Source organism: Balaenoptera musculus, chromosome 1 (genome assembly GCF_009873245.2).
Source record: "Balaenoptera musculus isolate JJ_BM4_2016_0621 chromosome 1, mBalMus1.pri.v3, whole genome shotgun sequence".
NCBI lineage: Eukaryota > Metazoa > Chordata > Mammalia > Artiodactyla > Balaenopteridae > Balaenoptera > Balaenoptera musculus.
Window position 1 is genome coordinate 4622754 of NC_045785.1, and position 22260 is coordinate 4645013.

At 46.3% G+C, this 22260-nt stretch overlaps 1 protein-coding gene across 1 annotated transcript in view; it reads right to left on the bottom strand.

Moving 5' to 3' along the window:
- DNAJC11 (DnaJ heat shock protein family (Hsp40) member C11) overlaps positions 1–22260 on the bottom strand; it is a 68320-nt gene that overhangs the window by 11823 nt on the left and 34237 nt on the right. The window contains exons 4-7 of the mRNA XM_036859584.1: positions 18611–18712; positions 2924–3052; positions 1867–1989; positions 907–980 (exon numbers count right to left, since the gene is read on the bottom strand). Of these exons, the coding sequence (XP_036715479.1) occupies positions 907–980; positions 1867–1989; positions 2924–3052; positions 18611–18712 (428 nt within the window). The remainder of the gene's footprint in view (positions 1–906; positions 981–1866; positions 1990–2923; positions 3053–18610; positions 18713–22260) is intronic.

A 22260-nucleotide genomic window follows, 5' to 3' on the forward strand; every position in this document is an offset into this window, starting at 1 on the left:
GCAGAGGCCCGAGAAGCCGTGTTCTAACCAGCACGTGGGTGACCCCCGTGCTGGGGTGTCTAGTCTACCCCTCGCTCTCTGCCTGGAAGCCCCGCTCTCGGAGCTCTGCTCGGGCTCTGCTCATCTGCACCCGTCGAGAAGCCACAGCTTCTCTCCCTCACGACACTTCTTACTCTGCGTGGGACGGCCCTGCACACTGGCCTTTACCAGTCTTGCCCTGCAGGCATGCAGACGCACATCCAGCTGGAGGCGAAACGCCTTTCTTTGCAAACATGTGCTCCGTTCCAGAATTCCTTTAGCTGTATTTTATCCCCCAAAGAGTTGTTTACCTTCCACCCAATTCTTTAATCTGAGCTCAATGGGGAATAAGGACACCTCTGTTTTCTAGAAGGGACAGTCCTTCATCACTGCCAAAGCAAAGACGAAGGAGAGCAGAGGTGGTGGGTTTTGCGGCTCTGGCATAACACGAATGTGCCTAATAATCAGGCTGCCTCACTGCTTACTAAAGCCCCTCTCTGAACCTAAAACGCAATCTCTGTGACAAAGAAATGACCCGCCAGCCCATACATATTTCAGACCCTGACCCACTTCGCTATGAACTGCTTTCCCTCCAGTGTATCACGGTCCTCACAGCCCACGGTGACCAGGCAGGGCAGGAGCCGCATCCTCAGAGGAGCGGAAGCCTGGCCCTGGGCTGGGACAAGAAGCAGCCCTCCCTCACCCCCGATCCAGCGCTCTCTGCAACGAGCACAGTGCCGAGGCGCCATGCCAGCTGCAGGGTCTGCCCTCAGTGACCTTGCAGGACAGACGAGGTAACTGCAGATGATTCTGACAGAAAGAATACACAGGTTCTGGTCTCCTAAATCCACAAGGACCACCAAAGGGCATTTATCTCTTTATATTTACCATCTTGGTGTGAGATTACGGAACAACTTTAGGCCAAATAAAGGCCCCTGCAGGTCCCCAGCTCCAAATTCTAACTGTTAAAAGAAGAAAAAGAATTAATGGTGTTTTATCTCACAGCAGTAATCCCAGTCTCAGGTAAGCACCTCTGGTTATAATTCCCTCATTTAATTCAATGCCATCGGCCCTCGCCAGGGCTCTAAAAGTAGGGGTGGAAGAGTCTTAATATCTCATCTTAACCTTTGCCAAAGGGAGATTACTGTCTCCACAGACCCAAGGAGGCCTGAGCCCCTCCGACCAGAGCGCTGCTGGCCCCGGGTCCCTGTCTCCCTAGCTCAGGCCATCTGCACGGTGCCCGCTGCAGTCAGGGGTGCCGCCCTCGTGCCGCACAGGAGCACTTCCATCTGCTCCGCTGCGCCGCCTGCAGGTCTCACGGGTGAGCGGAGACGGCTCTCAGGGGGCTGATGTTAAACCCACCAGCAGTTCTGCACTCGCAGTCGTGAAGTCCAGCCGGTTTGGCTGCCTCATTACTAGTCTGGGTGACTTTCAAGGCAACTCCTCAATGTTAATTTGATGCAGCTCAATTTGCTCAGCAGAACTGGCTGCTTAATGACTGCCAAGCAGTGGACCAGAGCGCTGAGACGGAGGCACCGGCCTTCCGCACTGTGCAGGAGAAGGGAACAGCCTACAGGCTTTTGCTTCAGGGAACAGAGATGCTGAGTTTCTAGACGTGGGATTTCTGGAGGCTGGCATCAGGGGGAAATCTTGTTGTTCTATCCTAACTTTGAGCTGCCCGGCAGACTGAGAGCAGTCCTCAGATATGAGACCCAGTTTTCTCTTGGGGACAGCCAACTTATGCAAGTGTGACAGCTGGCACTCTTACACAGTGATGTGGCCAACTGAGGTCATTCTGAGGGTAGGCTGTGCAGTGGACAACACGATCCCCCCCGTTGGCATTCTTACCTCTCCCCAGCCCTTCGCCGAAGTGACTCGTCTGAGCGCGAAGTTAATGGAACCCCCTCCGTTCCCATTCTGGGTTGAGAGGCTTCCAGAGAGGATGGCTGTGTCTGAAGCTGTCAAGGGTGCCTAAGAAATGATACCTGCTGGTAATAAATTAATCAAAGCAACAGGAAGCGCCAAGGACAGAGCCTGACGAATACACCCTAAGTGCAAGGCCACAAGTACAGGTGAGTCCATGGTTCAAGCGTGCAGGGATGCAGAACTGCCTCACCTGCCTCACTTCTCTCTCACCCTGGCATCCGAACTGCACGTGGCCACCAAGGTCAGGTTTTGGAAAAGCTTTAATGGGCGAATTTCAAAAAACCAGGGGAGACGCAGGGCTAGATGCTGGTTCTCGGTGTCCCAGTGCCATCAGACTGCACGGTAACTTCACCCCGTGCCTCCCCACGCAGGACGTCTGGGACTTCCCAGTCCTCCCCATGGTTGCAGTGACTGACTCTGGAAGCCCCAAGACGGGGGCAGGTTTCCCTGAGTTAGGACTTCACGCTCTAGGCTGATGTACCGGAGAATAAGTGAATGAGTCTGGGGGGCAGAGACCCACCCTAACTGTCAGCGGGATGGCCTCACACTGCCACACCCAAACAGCGGGCAGAAAGATGACATTTAGCGACCCCAGGGCTCAGCACACAGGAGAGTGTGCCTTAAAACTAAGGCCGGTTCTTGGAATTTCCCACGGAGGGCTGCTTTCTCTCCTAAAATCGTCACAACCTTGGCTCCCCCTTCTAGGGCATGAGCGAAAGTTTCCTGCTGGAGAGCCCTGAGACTCTGAAGCTATGCACCCCTGGCACTCTTGCTGCTGACATGCTGGCAAAGCAGTATGAACAAGGTCGTGACTGGAGCTCTTCTTCTTTTAAGTGGCTAACTGCATCCTTTCATAAATAAAGATGAGAAAACCCTGAGCTGACTCTCTCATCCCAGCTGCACACCTCGCAGCACCTCGTTAACCCGAGTGCCCTCGCTGAGCACCCCCTGCGCTGGGGGAGGCATCTGTGCGCTTTACCTCAATGGACTGGGATATGTGCATCTTGTTAATTTCAATCTGTGGAAAGCCACTTCCGGACACATCTTCGTACTCCTCCTCGTAGCGATCAAAAAGGTCAGTGGCGTCAATGCCAACGCTGATGGTCCCCTGGGGCAGAAAAACAAGCAGTCAGCACCAGGCTTGGGATTTGTGGGATGAAAGACAATACTCCATACTTCAGCAGCCACGTGGGTCACTGGGTGCGCGGGACTCCACGAGCCCACGGAGCACAAATGCCACGGTTCAAACCCAAACAGTGGTCGAGCACCACCGACTCGTAGAGTCAGAAAGCCAGGCATGTCCGCAGGCAGATGACTCACCAAGGACAAGTGGTAGGAAAAGAAGACTGAACTCTTTCATGGCTCTGAATTGCTCATCTCCGGATGTAACCCACAAACGCAGAAAACAACCTAGAAACTAGCTACATGGATTAAACACTTTTAACATTCAATTCTAAACACTCTTATGTCACGAAAGTACCTTAAGAGTCTTTAAAATATAGAAATGCCTTCAAAGACAAAGAAGTGCAAACCAAATAAATTAAGAACAGCAGATTTAAAAATTGTTCCGCCTCCCGAAATTAATTTGAGACTTAAATTATGAGAAACAGAACCCCATTCTCTCAAGAAATAATAAGCTAAAATTTTGCTGATAAAAATGCTCTTTACTCAGAAAATCAATGTTTATTATTTTCTTTTACCGTCATAAGACCTTACAAATGGGCAGATACCTTAATCCAACATATAAAGACATGACCCCACACACATTTTTATTAAATTCTCTGCAGCCCATTAAAAAAAACAACAAACTTCATTGAGGTTTAATTTACATGTAACAATAGAAACCACTCCCGTTTGAAGTGTACAATTTAATGAGTTTTGACAGGTGTGTACACTTGTGAAACCACCTCCAAAATCACGATACAGGACATTTCTATCACCCCAAAAGTAGCTTGGGAGGACGTGTTCTCTCCCCGAGAAGGGGACTCGTGAGCTGGGTATGAGAGGGAAACCAGGGATGAGCAGGGAGGCCGCTGGGGCTGGAGCGGAGGGAGGGAGGCGGGACTGGGGGTGCTGGGTGTGACTATTCACATAGCAGAACGTTACGGGCGGGGCTCACCCGGGATAACACCAGTTTAACCCTGATGTTTTGGTTGATTCAGCATTTATCCCAGATGTTCATTTTTAAACAAAGTGGCATCACCACCAATAGTATTTTCATCAGCAACAGCATTACCGTCGTCAACAGCTGTCCGAACCTAAGCAGCCAGAGTGGGTTTGGTGGCAGCCTTCACTCTGTGCCTCTAGCATCGGCCACCGTCTCAGCTAGGTGCGTGGGGTGCAGGGAGACTTCAGGAGGTGACGAGGCTAACCCATCACTCTGCTCCGTCTCCTTCCGGGTGCGTGAGCAGCACCTCCCGCTCCAGGACTGCGCGCAGGTGCTCGCTGAGACGGTGGCCGGACGCAGCCCACTCCTCCCAGCCGCGCCTGGCGGCGGGAGAACTATCAGAGGCTGCTGTCCGTTTGGCACATTAGGCAGGTGGCCAGTGCCTGGGCCTGTGACATGGCGTGAAGCATGGGAAGTTATACTAACTATAAATAGAGCAGAGTCTATAAAAATTTTGAATCATTAAGTTGTACACCTGAAACTCATATAATATTGTAAATTAATTATGCCTCAATTAAAAAAAAGATGCTAAGTGAAATAAGTCAAAGAAAGACAAAAAAAAGGAATACTACAGTATACAAAGAAGAATCAAATATGCCAAAATTTCAAATTTACTAAATAAATTTGCTCCTTGTATGAATATGGTAGGCAATGTTATGAAGGAATAAAAAACAGAGACACTGAAAGGACATTCTTCAGAAAAACAGCGGTGGGGGACTTCCCTGGTGGCGCAGTGGTTAAGAATCTGCCTGCCAACGCAGGGGACATGGGTTCGAGCCCTGCGCCGGGAAGATCCCACATGCCGCGGAGCAACTAAGCCCGTGCGCCACAACTACCGAGCCTGCGCTCTAGAGCCCACGAGCCACAACTACTGAGCCCGTGTGCCACAACTACTGAAGCCCGCGCGCCTAGAGCCTGTGCTCCGCAATGAGAAGCCCGCGCACTGCAATGAAGAGTAGCCCCCGCTCGCCGCAACTAGAGAAAGCCTGTGTGCAGCAGCGAAGACCCAACATAGCCAAAAATAAATAAATAAAATAAATAAATTTATTAAAAAAAAAAAAGAAAAACAGCGGTGACACAGCGTGGACTCGAGAATCCCAGGAAGGTCTCCCACAAAGGCATGCCTGCTGGGATTGCAGTCCTGCACAGAGCCCCCTCCTCGATTTGCAGTGACCCAGGACTTGCTTTTGCCCAAGAGGATGCAGGGGATGGGATAGCGCAGACTCCAAGGCTAGGTCACAAGGAACCTTGCAGCTTCGTCTAGGCCCCGGGGGAAGCTAGCTACCGTGAAACCACCCAACTACCGTGAGACTGCCAGGCTGGGAGTCAAGGTAGCCGGGGTAGAGGCCGCCTGGGAGAGACGGCAGGCCACCCTTGGCCACCACAGCTGCAGTGTAGGAGAGGCACAGGCGTGTAGATGCCATCTTCAACATGACCCAGCTACCACTGGGCTGCGTGGGGAGACCCCAGGCAAGAACCATCTGCCGAGTCCAGTCACTCCACAGGAGCGAGGAGAAAAATCGTTCTCGCAAGCTGCTAAGCTTTGGAGAGGTTCGTCATTCAGCAGCACGTAACCAGAACACAAAATATCAGAGAAGGATATAAACCGATTAAAGTATGTAAGTGTATGCCAAAAATAATGATTCTGCTTCTGCTACTTTCTTCTGAACACCCCTTTTCACTCTCAAAAATGTCCTGATTTGGATGTTGAATGACATGGTCACCCCGCCTACAGGTCACCGTCAGGGCGCTGGCTGACCATGAACGACGTAAGCCCCCAGAGAGCAGAGCAGAGCCACCGGGTCTGACCTGCAGGCTCCCCCTGGCTGTGTGCTGGGCTGAGGAGGGAGGCAGGGTCACGATGGCAGCAGTATCACGAGCCACTGACTTACGTATGTGGGTTTCGTCATCAGCCACCTCATTCAACTCACAAGCCCCGACAGTTTTCAGTTGGTTCTTTAAAGACAGGCAATGATACCATATGCAAACAATGAAAACCCTTTCAATATTTTTCTCTCTCTTGTTATTTGTCTAATTGTATTGGCTAAAACTTCCAGAATCATGTTAAATATGGTTTTCTTCCCTTTCCCAAAGAAAACCTTTGAAATGATAAACATTTGTGTTAACTCCATACTGACAATCAATGGATTCACCAGAGGGTAGAGTAGACTTCTGAAGTTTAAAAATAGTGCTGAAGGCATCACTTTCTCAACTATTTTGTTGTTTCTTTAAACAAGGCCAAAACAGTGGAAAACTTCAATGAGCCAGTGACTTTTGTGACTCAGTGGCCTTTGGTGTTGATCCAAGTCTATGGAAAATGACACCTCCCCCCCCAAAAAAAGAAAGGAAATGACCCAGAGAATGTAAGGCTCAAGCGCCAGCCACACCTGAAGAGCCACCCCAGAGAGGGACTGGTCACCTTTTACTATTTCAGAGAGTGGTTCAGATGCCTGCCATCTGCTCTTCTTCCACTTCCAGGAAACGACCTTTTGAAAATGGACTGGTCACAGCACCAGAACTAGATAGACTTCTTCTCTATGAGCCAAACAGGGGTTTGGCTGCAACTTACAATTCATTTTCACTTTCAACATAATATGCTTTTCATACAATGAGATGTCATGACTTAGACAGGAATGAGAGTTGGATCTGAATTTTAACAGAGGATCAAAAAGGATCGAGAAAAAGGAGAAAAGATAAACTCTAACTCTGGATAAATTAATGGGTTAGATTTTTTCTAACAGCTTCTAGCTCAATATATGCAAGTTTATATCCTTTTATTATTAAATCATTACTAAATCACATTTTTTCAAATAAAAAGTTTATAAAGGAAAATACTTTTAGGTAGTCTTTGCTATTAAGTGCAAGCCACAAAACTTTGAAAGCATTTTGTTTATTTTTTTCCCCTACTACAAGCACATTTCACCTTATTTTTCTAGAGCAGGGTAGTCGAACTTTTTCTGTAAAGAGCCAGGCAGTACTTAAGGCTTTGTGGGCAACTGCTGTGGAAACTGCTCAACTCTGCTGCTGTAGTGCAAAACAGCCATAGGTAATCTGTAAATGAATAAGCTTTGCTGTGTTCCGATAAAACTTTATTTATGGACACTGAAATTTGAGTTTCATATCATTTAGCTCCATACAGCCCTTTCCATACAAGGATGAAAAACTGTCAGTGGCATAGCCAGCAGCTGCAGATTTTCAACTGAGACCTTTGAGACTTTTTTTGGAGCTCAAAGATTCAATCTACAGCATGGGACAGTCACCCCTCCCACCAATCAGCAGAGCTAACAGACTCCACGGGGAACACACTCCACAGTTTCCCCACAGTTTCCTACTATCTTCAATCAGGTCACAGTCATTCGAGTATAACACAGGTTGTCACAAGAATCTATTTACTTAGTTCCTCAAGTTTTGAGCTACTCAATGAAAATCACAAACTGATAAGATTCAAAGGTTTAAGGAGCTAAACACAAGGGGAAGTAGCTGAATGCTACTTGTAAGCACCCATTCTAACCTGTAAACTACAACCCCACTGGATCACCATCTTCCTGGACTACCAAATACTCCATTCATAAGTCAACCCTTTTTTTCTTTAACTGTTAACAAAACACTGTAAAAAAGATACCTGTTTGTTCTCTCATCTGCAGACTACTGCAATACTTCTCAAATTCAGCCACACATCTGAAATTCTGGGGTGGGGACTTGTATAAATACAGATTCCCAGGTGGCAGACTGATAGACTCCTATTTATTTGCTCTGAGGCAGAGCCTGAGAATCTGAATTTTTAGCAGGTGAACATATTGTGATGTAGCTGAGTTAACTTACTAGCTTTGGGGTCTTTTTTTTATAACTGAATATTTTATTTAGATCATTGTAGATTCACATGCAGTTGTAAGAAATAGTAATAAGAGACGCCGAGTACTGCCTTCCACAGTGGTAAAACTTGCAAAACTACAGCAAACTATCACAAATTGGATAGTCACATTGATACAGCCCACCAACCTTATTCGGAGCGCCTCAGTTTTATTTATTTTTTCATTTGTGGTTGTATATTTAATTCTATACCACTTAATCACCTATGTGGGTTCATGTATCCAGCACTACAGTCAAGATACAGAACACTTCCATTGCCACAAGGATCCCTGGTTGCCCTTTTGTAACTGCACCCACCTCCTCCTCCCTCCCCTCCTCCCCCTTTCCCCAACCTCTGGCTACCAGATCATTTTTTTAAATGGAGAAGCTGCAGCTGACAGAGTTTTTGTTCCTCTATCTCATTCATGATTATGGAAAAATAACAGTCTTTTCTAACGCAATTATCGCCAATAAATACATTTGGATGGGTTAAACCAACGGGATTAAAAACACATACAAAAAAAAAAACAAAAACGAAACACATACACTTTTTGGAGCTGCTACAGTGGAGGATTACTGGACTGAATGTCAATATTATGACATAGTATGAGTGTGTTTCATGTTTGGTAATTGCAATCGTTGCTTTTGTTGTGGTCATCCATGTACAATGCTTGATGTCAGTCTATTTATCTCTTGTAAAAATAAAATACAGTGTGTGTGTGTGTAAAAAAAAAAAAACCAAAAACACATACACTTTTATCTCAGTGTCCTCCTGAAACCCTCTTCCCTCCCAAAATAACAATAAAGGAATGACAAAGCCAAAGACAAAAAGAACAGGATAACTAAAGGTGACAGATAAGAGGTGTTAACCAATTTTTAGAAACTGGAAAAGGATGAAGAGATGGTAACTGATTCTGCAGAGAAAACTGAAACCTAAGTGTTGCTGGTCAGGAGCTGGAGGGACCACGCACCTCACGAGTCGTGGAAATGTGGACCCCTGCCCACTCGCCCAAGGAGCCAAGTGCCAGAGGCTTGTTCTTTGGAGAAGTCACACGAAGGCATTCCAGACACAGCAGTGGGGGAGTGGGGCTCGCACTGGAAATAGGCTGAGATGGACTAAACGCTGAATGGCCCCCTCCTCAACCTCCTACCCCACTCAGCTATGAGACTGCTGGCCGCCAGGCAGGAGACTGGAGGCTTCTTCTCAAGAGGAAAACCATCTGCTAACGAGAGGAAGCCTTTGGACAGGAACCTCTGGCGGGGTTGGGTGGGGTGTGTGTGTGTGCGGTGCTCCACCTGAACACCCCAGAGTTAAGCCCATCGGGGACGAGCCCGGCCAAGTACATGCAGTGTCTGCTCAGCCTCACCGCCTCGCTCTTCATGGCAGACAGCCAAGGATTACCAGACATTTGAGGAAAACCTCCAACACAAAAGTCTGAAACCAAGTAAAGATCAGAAAGAACCAGAAAGAAGCACAGAATACAAATGCCAAAGAAAATGGCAAGAAATCTGTAGGTAATATCCTTAGAAAAATAAGAGATATTGCATTGATAATAAAAAAGTTATGAATGCTTACTATGTGCCAGGAACTCTTCCATTTAATCTTCTTATCAACAGTGAGGAGGCACTATTTTCTCCATTTCAGATGAAGAAACTGAGGAGCACAGAGGTGCAGTCTCTTGCGCAAGGTCACAGGTGATGAGTGTCAGGGACAGGATTTGAACCTGGGGGATCTTCAAATGCCAAATTCCTACCCCGTTACTTCCCATGAAAAAAACAACGAATCTGAGAATAAGAAAGTCTAAGAAATTTAAAACATTATAGAAAATTTTTAAAATTTTCTATATTCTTTAAATAGAAAGGTTGGAAAATAATCTAGGAAAAAAAATCTCCAAAAAGGTAGAACTAAATGAGAAATATGTAAAATGGAGAGGGAGAAAAAAGAAGATGAAATTATTAGTCCAAAGGGTCCAATATGTGAATAAAAGGAATCTGTAAAGAGAGAAAGGAGGGGAAAAAAAATACTAGAAAACGTCTCTGAACTGAAGACCACTCAATTTTCCAGGTGGGAGAAAGTCACCCCAAGATTCTCCATTGTGAAAACCCAGAGAGAAACACCCTAAGGGTTATCAAAGGGGGAAAAGAACACAAGAATCAGGGATTAGAACTAGTCTTCTCAACAGCAACCCTGTAAGCTAGAAGCCTTGGAACAAGGTCTTCTGAGGCCTCGGAGGAAAAATGATTTCCAAACCGGAATTTAATATCCAGTCAAATTATATAAAACTGCCAATTTTTAGGCCTAAATAGACAAAAATAAGCAGTACCTATTATTAAATATAGAGGAATAACCAAGTATTAAGTTACAGATACATACACTTTACAAGTGTATCTATCTACAAACACATATATATCACAGAGTATAAAGATATATGCTTTATAGTACTTAGCATCAAGTATAAAGTTGATTTTGAGTTATGCAAAGTCAGTGTTTTACCTCTGGGAAATAATATGGCAACATCTGCATATATTATGACCCATACATTTCATATCTAGGTGTGTGTGGTATATGGGTGTACGTGCATATGTGCAAACACATACACACACACACACTCAAGAGACAGCCTTGCACATGTGCACCAGGAAACATGCACAGGAATGTTCACAGCAGCAACGTTCCTAACGGCAAAAACCTGGAAACAATCGAAATATCCACCAGCAGGAGAAGAGATGAGCCGTGGTACCCAGCAATGAAAATGAGTGAGACACAGCTTCATGAAACATACAGAATTTTGGAAGAGTATGAGTGGTGGGGAGAAAGCAAGTCCCAAAAGAATACCTATAGCATGGTACCATTTTTACAAAGCTCAAAAACAATAAAAATGAGACACTATATTGCTTAAGCATACATCCAATTTGTAACAAAATTTAAAAAGCAACAGAATGGGGACCATGTGAGTTTCTTGCTTGTGCTGGGAGTGGAGTGGACCCTTCCCACCTGGAAAGTGGAGTCGTTCAGTTCTGGGAAATTTCTCATATTATTTCTTTTATATTCATTCTCCCTTTCTTTCTTTCTATTGATACATTCCTTTTATTCACATATTGGATCCTTTCGGATAGTGTTTCCTTCTGGCAGGGAGATGGAAAAGGAGAGAAATGTGGAAATGAATGCAAGTTATGGGCAATATTCTTGTTTTTGGGTCAGGCAGTGGGTACTAGGTGTTTATTACTATGTTATAGTTCATAATATTACACATATCTCTTCTATGTATGTGTGTGTATATTATTACATACATACATACGATTATATATAAATTATCTTTTCTTTTAAAAGACACTTGAATGGGAATGAAACGGAAAAGAAATTTGACTTTTAGGCATCTTGTGTAAAGGAGCAACTGGAGAATGTGTTTCCTCCACAAAGAGATAAACCAAAAAGGGGAAGGTGTGGGAGCCAACCAAGGAAAGGGTTGGAGGGAATCCAAACTCCACGAGGGAAGGGGCTGCTTTGCCGAGTGTCTAACAGTGCCTCTCTCGGCCGGCACTCAAGGCCAATTTGTTGAATGAATGAACACAAAGGCAGTCCTAGGAAGTTGGCGAGGAAAGTCCTGAGGTCACAGCCGGACAGCAGGCCTAGAAAGCAGACTCTAGTCTGGACTGGGATGGGGGATGATGGAGGAGAGCTCCAGAGGGATGCTACCAGGACCAAAAGGAGAGAGACAGAACACACAAGGTGTCTGACAGATTTATAGGAAACTAATCAAAGGAACCAAATTGGACAACTACTAACACCACGGAGTAAAAAGCGTATTAAGAGAAGTCAGGTAATCATAGTATACTATCAGGTTCAACTGAGTATTCGTACAGTGAATATTCATTTAACCCTAAAGGGTATTATAATTACATTGGATGAACTGAAAAAGATATGTTGTCTGGGGGAACTATATCCTTATCTTTTCTGGCAGGAGGTCAATAGATAATTACTAAAACTGAAAAAAAACAGAGAACAGAGTAAATATGCAACTTAGAAGTAGTAGGAAATGTCAGAGAAAAGAGCTCAGAAGGGAGGAGTGGGGAAAAGGAGTCAGGATTCCACAAGGTGGGGGGGCAACATTTAAAAAAAAAAAAGCCTAGTAACTATCTGACTTTCTAAACTACTTACACATATTATTTAGATACACACACACACACACGAAAAAAAAACTGCCACACTTTAGACTTCGAAACTAGGGGCTACTTAAAAATGATGACTATCTCAAAAAGGTCTGATATGCATATTTAAAAACTAGTAAAGGACTTCCCTAGTGGTGCAGTGGTTAAGAATCCGCCTGCCAATGCAGGGGACACGGGTTTGACCCCTGGTCCGGGAAGATCCTACATGCCGCGGAGCAACTAAGCTCGCGTGCCACAACTACTGAAGCCTGAGCGCCTAGAGCCTGTGCTCTGCAACAAGAGAAGCCACCGCAATGAGAAGCCCGCACATCTCAACGAAGAGTAGCCCCCAACTGCCGCAACTGGAGAAAGCCCGCGCGCACCAACGAAGACCCAACGCAGCAAAAAAAAAAAAAAAAAAAAAATTTAAGAAATTATTAAAAAAAGCCCCAAAAAACGTAATAAGACCTCTTGTGCCCATAAGTCTCAGATGTGCCTTGATCAGGAGGGCCCAACATAACCAAATGACACCATCGCGCACAGGCTGGGCCTGGAGTTGGGAGAGATGGGGCCCAGCCCTTTCCCAGAGGCCATCAGACGGCATCAGCATCAAAGGCTCAGCCACTCCTGACCCAAAGGAACTCACGCCGAGACCGGAGCACTACCTGCCGGCCGGGGATCCACTCCCACACCGGCTCTGTGAACAGCCTGGATAACTTACTGGGTTGGCCAAAAAGTTCCTTCGGTTTTTAAGTAAAAATAAGACACATTTTTCATTTTCACCAAGAACTTTAGTGAACAATGTATTCACCGTTCTGTTCCACTACCTTCTGCCATTTTTCAGGCAACTTCATAATCCATCTTCCCAAAACTTTTTATCTTTTTGAGCAAAGAAGTGTTCCAGGTGCCTTTTACAGTCTTCTAGGGAACTGAAAATTTTTTCCACTAAGAGAATTTTATAAAGACCAAAATAAATGGAAATCCGAAAATAAATGGAAATCCGAAGGTGCAATGTCTGGTGAATATGACAGAGAAATCGGAACTTCCCAGCCAAGCTTTTCTGCCTGGTCATCAAAGAAACATGCAGTCTTGCATTATCCTGATGGAAGATTATGCATTTTCTGTTGACTAATTCCGGATGCTTTCTGTCAAGTGCTGCTTTCAGTTGGTTTAACTGACTTGCTTCATTCTGTATGACAGTCTCTAGGTCCATCCACATCTCTGCAAATGGCACAATTTCATTCCTTCTTATGGCTGAGTAATATTCCATTGTATATATGTACCACATCTTCTTTATCCATTCCTCTGTTGATGGACATTCAGGTTGTTTCCATGTCCTGGCTATTGTAAATAGTGCTGCAATGAACACTGGGGTGCATCTATCTTTTGGAATTATGGTTTTCTCTGGGTATATGCCCAGGAGTGGGATTGCTGGGTCATATGGTAGTTCATTCTGAATATTTTTGTGTTTATATGTCTTTATCTGGCCACAAGGATAATGTGAGAAATTTCTGTCAAATGCAGTCTCGATAGTAACTATTTACTAATTGAAAATTCCACCGGAAGAGGCTATCACGGTAAGAGGCGATGTGAAATTTGCCCGTTTTATAGCCGATGAACCCGTGGTGGCTCTTGTGAGACTGTCTCCACGGGACCATTTTGTCTGAGATGGAAGTTGGAGCCTGTACTCTCCACTGTCATGGAGAAGCAAACTCAAATTTACCAGGGCTTCTAAGAACGATTCGGTCCCAGCCACTCCCCCTGCCCCAGACCTCTGCCCCACGGACTTTACCCTGACACCCTGCTCATGTAAGTGGTCACGCTGGCAGGATGCGGGTGCAGCTGCGACCCACTCAAGTAGCTTCCTCTACGCCTCGTCACAGTCGGCCACCTCCCTCCTCTCCTCCAAAGACCTGCTTTCTAGCTCAGCGCTTTCCCAGACTTGGTCCCTCCTCCTTAAGGGACGACGTCCAACTTCTTCAATTTCAACAGCAGCCCCTTTCTGCCACTGAGCACGACAAACATATGGGTTCAAACAACTTTTCTTCTGCACGATTATCCTGTCAGCCCGGCCGATTCAGTTTATGACATCAGAATCACCTCCACGGAACAGACTGAAGCCGTAACCACAGGTTCATTCCGACAGCTATGATCATTAGCCATGGCAACCAAAACAAACCTTGTAAAAAATCCTTTAAAAATAATTGAGTAATGTACTCATACATCTTTTATTTTTTTAAAATAAATTTACCTATCTATCTATCTATCTTTCTATTTATTTATGGCTGCGTTGGGTCTTCGTTGCTGCGCGCGGGCGTTCTCTAGTTGCGGCGAGTAGGAGCTACTCTTCGTTGCGGTGCGCGGGCTTCTCATTGAGGTGGCTTATCTTGTTGCAGAGCACGGGCTCTAGGCACGCGGGCTTCAGTAGTTGTGGCTCTCAGGCTCTAGAGCGCAGGTTCAGTAGTTGTGGCGCACGGGCGTAGGTGCTCCGCGGCATGTGGGATCTTCCCAGACCAGGGCTCGAACCCGTGTCCCCTGCATTGGCAGGTGGATTCTTAACCACTGTACCACCAGGGAAACCCTGTACTCATACATCTTTACATCTTTTTGGGATTATGGTTACATGTCTTCCTTGATACATTATTTAACATTTTTTTTCCTGATAAAGCTAAATTTTGTTTTTCAGCTATTATAGGAACGACTGATAAGATGGCCTTTCTAAAACCAGAAAGAAGGTCTTACCAGGGAGTTTATGTCAACCTCTGTAATAGCAGAAGGAGAAAGGAAAATGAATGGTCCAGGGAATACAGTAACAATCTCCACGAAACTCTTATGTAACAGCGTCCAAAAGAAGGGAGTTGATACTCTCAGAGTCAGACAATGAAGCCCCCTAAACAATCCTTGACTTAATGCCCTGCTTCCTATGGGGTCTGGACAAGCTCATTAGGAAGGCAGTGAAAAGTCTGACTCCCAAACTGGCCGCTGTCCACAGAGAGAGATTTATGGGTATTAACAAAAGAAAGGAATGACAATAATCAATATGATGTGAACATGGCACAGAACAAGCCTATCGTATGATCTTAAGTCTCTAAAAGGCAAGAAATGGAGGTGGATTATGCAAGTAAAATAGGGATCTTCAAGACGGAGGGAGGAAGGCCAGGGGGGTCCAGTCAAGACTCCAGTCACACACAGCCCTCGAGATGCAGACAAACCTCATCGTCTGTCTGGTCATAAACTCCCCTCACCCCCATGCTGGCTCAATCAATGTGCAGGGCCCTGGAAGCCCCAGGACCCCAGCAACCTGAGCTTGGTGTTTTCCAGCAGGAAATACAGACAGAGGAATTTATTCCCACATGGCCCTAAAGACAGAAAACAGAAGCAATTAAGCTAAGGACTCTGGGGTCTGAGGATTTGACCCCAAGCACTGGGCCTCGTGGCAAACCTCTCATTTCACACAGGGAGAAACTGAGCTAAGACTGGAGAAGTGGCTGGACCCGGGGTGCAGAACTGGGGCTGGGGGTGGAATCCGAAGCCAGAGCTCTTGACGCCAAGTGCAAGGTTCTCCCACGCTGCCCCCAGCATACGTGGAGCCCGTGTGCCCTGTTGGCCGGAGGGTGGGGAGGGAAAGGGGATGCACGCCGGACCTGGGCACGGCACTCGCTCCTTCCGGCCCCGCAGTGCCGTCCAGGGCACCTTCACTTAAGCCGAGGCTCACACGTGACTGGCCACGCTGAAGCCACTGGGCTTCGGCCACCGGAGCAGGTGGAGGGTATCAGCAGAGGGCCATTTCCAGAACCCAACTGACAGACCCCACCCAAACCCAGCCAGCCACCAGGGGGCAATGAACTACCCGACCAAGCCAAGTGTTTCCCACACGGTGCCAAATGAGACGCTGAAGCAAAATTTAGTTCTTAACCTCACCTTGGTACACGTACCACTTTGCACTTACATAGCAGGCTTGTCTTTCTCTAATAAATTAACATCTATTTCATATTTTTTCAATCATTTAACAACTTGGCGTGGTGGTCAGGGGACGTATCCTCATTTTCCAAATGAAAAAACTGCACACAGGTCAAAGGGCGAGCTCTGCGTCCTGTATCGCTGTGTCAGAGCCAGTATTTCCAACCTACAGGTTTCCTCACTTGACCCTTTTGTCTGTTCTTGGTACCTGCTCCCCTGGAAAACTCCTGCCCAATGAACTCTTATTGGTGAAAATGGAAAAGTACCCGTGCAAGTTTCAGACGGCAGTACCATGAATGGTACTGTCCCAGTCTGTCCATCCCCTACAAGCTGTGATCCTCAGTGCAGGTCTGGGTGACAGGCCATACCAAGCCCCAAGGTCATCAAAGGTGTCCTTCTCCCTGTGGTCTTCTTCTTCTTCTTCTTTTTTAAAATTAATTAATTAAGGTATTTATTTATTTATTTTTGGCTGCACTGGGTCTTTGTTGTTGCACGCGGGCTTTCTCTAGTTGCGGCGAGCGGGGGCTACTCTTCGTTGCGGTGCGCGGGCTTCTGATTGCGGCGCCTTCTCTTGTTGCACAGCATGGGCTCTAGGCACGCGGGCTCAGTAGTTGTGGCTTGTGGGCTCTAGAGCACAGGCTCAGTAGTTGTGGCACACGGGCTTCGTTGCTCCGCGGCATGTGGGATCTTCCCGGACCAGGGCTCGAACCCGTGTCTGCTGCATTGGCAGGTGGATTCTTAACCACTGCGCCACCAGGGAAGTCCTCCCTGTGGTCTTCTTAAAAGAGATCACCCCTTTCGTCTTAGGATGAGAACATTCTAAATCTTTCTGCTCATCTTGCAAAGCAAAAACAGTCAGAAATGGAATAAAAGATCCAGCTCAAAACCTCTCCTCAAAATGCCACAGAGCCGGCATCTGGTTTTCACTCAGTATTTCTGGTTAGAAAATGTCTTATTTCTTTGGCAGCACTTTCTGGAAGTAGCAAAGTATTGGGAATCGTACAATACCTTGCAGGCATGTGTGAAATGGTCACAGCTGTGCTCCCTCATTTCACAGAAACATGGCCTGGAGACACATTTCCATACAATCCCAGTAAGCAATCACCGCACACACCCAGATGGCCAATTTTATCACGGGACACAGAGGCTCAGGCTACTGTGATGTTGTCTTTCCCCCTCACTGTTCTGAATGCAGCAAAACTTCAGCCAGCAAATCATAGACAGCACAGCATCAGCCTGCCCCTGCCACCCCAGCTCCACCCCAGCCCCCCGACCCTGAGCTCCACATGCCAAGGCTGACCTTTACGCAGACCTCCTCCAGTGCGCTGGCTGGGATACCCGAGAAGGGAACCCGTTAGCGCAGTTCAGGGCACCTCGGAGATTTTCATCTCTCTCAGCATCTCACACCCCCTGACTTGGTTCAACGGGTGTTTCAAGTCTCTACCTCCACTGACCCAAAGTTAACTACATTCCTGAAGCTGTCCTCCGCTAAAGAGGACGGCAGGAGGGAAGGAGAGGCGTTGGCGCTTACAAGTATACTTTGAAATGCAGGATTCAAAGAGATGGGAGTCTTCTGGGTATCTGGACCTTTAAATGCTGTAGGGGTCTTAGAAAAATCCATTTTCTAGAACGTATTTGATCAGAAGCTCCGAACATCATGCTTCCCAGTTGTAAGCTAGCGTTTGTTCTTTTTCTTTAGAAGATTTTCAGGCTGCCTGCCGGGCTACCCCGGCCACGATGACAGAGTCTGGCCGCTGAGCCCCTCCCAAAACACGGCTGAGCAGGAACGCCGAGCCACGTTCAGTTAGCCCTTCAGCGTGACCGGCACCTCAAACCGACCGAGCTCTCCTTTTGCCACAGGACTGTGGCACGCACACAGAACAATTTGCCTCCCCAACACATCCAAGGAAAAGGAGATCATACAGGACTGAAAAGTAACTTTCAGACGCAGGTGTGTCCCTGGGGTACACAACTCTGACTTCATCGGGGACTTGACTGATGGTTAAAGGTGGTCACCCTGTGGCTGGGGAAACAGCCGGGTGACTGCTATTCACGGCACCGTCGTCCTGGGGTGATGGAAGCACGCCCCTCACTTCACGGCGTCTCGAAACACCCCCAGCCCTCTGCGTTCTCTGGCTCTCTGTCTCGTAACTGGTCTGCAAGGAATCCTGTTGCCTCAATGCGTGGGTAGGTGGCTGTCCTTTCCTGACACGGACCTCTGCCTGATTTTCCCGTGTCAAGGGCTTGGACAGCAGGATTACAGGGAAAGGTCTCAGACAGCTAGCCTGCGTTTCTGCTCAGGAAGTCTCCTGGCTTCCGGGAAAACCAGGGGATTGGTGTTGCCTTCACTCCGGCTCATCACCAGCAGCTCTGCTGATAGCTTTCCAGGCAGATCCTACTCTTGAGACGCAGTAAGCAAAATGCTGTTCCTCCCGATTCTGTACGTTATTACGATAAAAGGCCACCAGCACTAATTATTTCAGATCTGCCGTCTGGGGATCGCACCTCACAACCCTTCCCTCCAGAACTGGCCCAGCTCACCTTGGGGTTGGTTCGCTGCTGCAGCCGCCTCTCTTCCCTTTCTCTCTGCAGCCGCTCAAACTCTTCTCTGATTTCGGCTGGTGTCCTCCTCCTTTCCACAACCTGCAGGCAGAATCGGGAGGACAGTCAGCAAAGGACCCAGAAAGCGAGGGAAACACACAAGAGCCGGTGTCATTAACCCTGTCCCGCCGTTCCTTTCCCCCAGGATGGTTAAGAGCCGCCAGTGAGACCGTGGGGATTTTCCCTTCCGACGGCCCAGTCCCTGGTGAAGCCAGGTTCACCGTCACACCCGCTCAGTCCCAAGGTTGTGCTTTCCCTCAGCTCTCCAGAGACTGAAGCATTATTGTCTTCATTTTAGTCACTTATCTCCAAGGCTGCAGGAACCTTACAAAGAAAACATCACCTTAAGTGTCACAGTTTAGATTTCCTAATGAGCCCCAGGTAACACATGCTGAAAAGTGTCAAGATGGAGGCGAGGTCATCCACAATGGCACTGGCACATCTCCCTCGTGTGCTGGGGCCACCACCAGAGGTGCCCCTTGAGAATCCTGGACCAGGGGACCTTAAGCCATGACGTCTGGGTGTTTTAGAATCAGGGGACTCTTCCAATACTCAGGTACCAATCGGCAGACCACGCTAGCCCTCGGGGATGCACAGGGATGTCAGATCTGTGAGGAGGTAAGGCATCCCACATCAGCCTTTCTGAGCTCATCACAAAAGCAAGACAGCCCAGTTGAGATTTCAAACAGGCAGGGAAGGGCCACGGGGGCCTCGGGTACCATGCCCGTGAGAGAGGAAAGCAGACCACGTCATTTCCGAGGGCCCCGAATGCTACGGCCTGTGAGAAACACAGAGAGTGGGAGCAGGACAAACATGACCGAAGTCACTGGATGCATGACGGGGGAAAAGACCACACAGCACTGACCCTGTATTAGTGGGAGAAATACCGGGGAGTCCTAAGAGGCTGCTCAGAGAACACCTACAAAGGTAGGTGAGGTGAGAAAAAGCTATCTTGGAAATCAGAAGTTTTAAAAATTATTCAAAAAAATGCATGCTTATAGCAAAAAAATAGTACAGAAAGATATGAAGCAAAAAGTACAATTCCCCCTCACCCACACTCCTCCTCCTCACAGGCTAACATTTAATTTTTTATGTGTCTTCCTAAAAACCTATGCATATGTATGTATGTATATATATTACAGTAAATGGGGTTTTGTGCAACTTGATTTTATTATTCAGCATTACAGAAAAATAAATACAAGAACTGGCCTACCCAAAAAAACTGAGAAATCTGTTCACTATCACTTTCAGCAAGTACGCAGAAAAAAATAACAAAAACATTTTCTCCTCTCCCATATAAATTGTTAATTACCAAAAAGGGGGAGGTGTTTCTTTTAATGGAAGTTTTAAAATAAAAACACTGTTAAAATAATCCAAGAACAAACTGAAAGTCCAAATGGCACGACAATGATTGCTCTGTGACCTCACAAAAACATTCTCGGTTATATTTAACCGATGTGGCACGCTCACTCTGCTAGTTCTTAAAAATACTGAGCTGTGTGCATCTTTTTTTTTTTTTTTTGGCTGCTCCGCGCAGCTTGCGGGATCTTAGTTCCCACACCAGGGATCGAACCCGGGCCCCCGGCAGTGGAGGCGCAGAGTCCTAACCACTGGACCACCAGGGAAGTCCCCGTGTGCACCTATTTATGGTGCTTTCGCTTCCCCAAAGTTACCCCATCTTGGACTGATGGGGTGCTTCCTCCATGGGGCCCAGAGCAGAACAAGATTTGCTTTCAGGAATTCCAGCTGTTGGACCTTTGCAAATGACTTTCTCTCTGCCACGCTCTGTGACAGATGAAGAGGCAAATATTCCAAAGGTGTTAAGTCATCCCATTTCCAGTCGTATTTTACAGAAGTTCTGCAAACAGCTGGTACATAATCAGAGCTAACTGCAAAGTCAAAATGGCTGGCCCCTCTGAAGCCATGAAGAACTTGGCCAGGCATCTCATTCTAGCTCCCACAGGCCCTGACGGCCTTTACTATTTATACTTTCTTTACACAGGGTACGTGTAAGAATGGTGGAGAATGGAAGAAAGCTAAGCCAGCTGCAAGTCACTTTTTCCCCCTTCGGTAACCCTAAGACATCTGCACCCCAAAACTGCATTACGGTTGGAAAGTACTAGACATTTTCTTTTTTTTTAAATTTTATTTATTTTTTTATACAGCAGGTTCTTATTAGTTATCCATTTTATACACATCAGTGTATGTATGTCAATCCCAATCTCCCAATTCATCACACCACCTCCCCCACCCCCCTGCCGCTTTCCCCCCTTGGTGTCCATATGTTTTTTCTCTACTTCTGTGTCTCAATTTCTGCTCTGCAAACCGGTTCATCTGGACCATTTTCTAGGTTCCACATATATGTGTTAATATACGATATTTGTTTTTCTCTTTCTGACTTACTTCACTCTGTATGACAGTCTCTAGATTCATCCATGTCTCTACAAATGACCCAATTTCGTTCCTTTTTATGGCTGAGTAATATTCCATTGTATATATGTACCACATCTTCTTTATCCATTCGTCTGTCGATGGACATTTAGGTTGCTTCCATGACCTGGCTGTTGTAAATAGTGCTGCAATGAACACTGGGGTGCATGTGTCTTTTTGAATTATGGTTTTCTCTGGGTATATGCCCAGTAGTGGGATTGCTGGGTCATATGGTAGTTCTATTTTTAGTTTTTTAAGGAACCTCCATACTGTTCTCCATAGTGGCTGTATCAATTTACATTCCCACCAACAGTGCAAGAGGGTTCCCTTTTCTCCACACCCTCTCCAGCATTTGTTGTTTGTAGATTTTCTGATGATGCCCATTCTAACCGGTGTGAGGTGATATATCATAGTAGTTTTGATTTGCATTTCTCTAACAATTAGTGATGTTGAGCAGCTTTTCATGTGCCTCTTGGCCATCTGTATGTCTTCTTTGGAGAAATGTCTATTTAGGTCTTCTGCCCATTTTTTGATTGGGTTGTTTGTTTTTTTAATATTGAGCTGCATGAGCTGTTTATATATTTTGGACATTAATCCTTTGCCCATTGATTCGTTTGCAAATATTTTCTCCCATTCTGAGGGTTGTCTTTTCGTCTTGTTTATGGTTTCCTTTGCTGTGCAAAACCTTTTAAGTTTCATTAGGTCCCATTTGTTTATTCTTGTTTTTATTTCCATTACTCTAGGAGATGGATCAAAAAATATCTTGCTGTGATTTATGTCAAAGAGTGTTCTTCCTATGTTTTCCTCTAAGAGTTTTATAGTGCCCCGTCTTACATTTAGGTCTCTAACCCACTTTGAGTTTATTTTTGTGTATGGTGTTAGGGAGTGTTTTAATTTCATTCTTTTGCATGTAGCTGTCCAGTTTTCCCAGCACCACTTATTGAGGAGACCGTCTTTTCTCCATTGTATATCCTTGCCTCCTTTGTCATAGATTAGTTGACCATAGACAATTTCAATGTTTTTCATCAACAGAGTGTATCATATGCCGCCCATGTATCCATATACCTGTACTGTGCACCTTGATCATTTACCAACTAGGTCTACCCTGTGCTAGTTAGGATGACTTACTCTGTAGATGAGGTCTCTGTAGAGAGACCTGT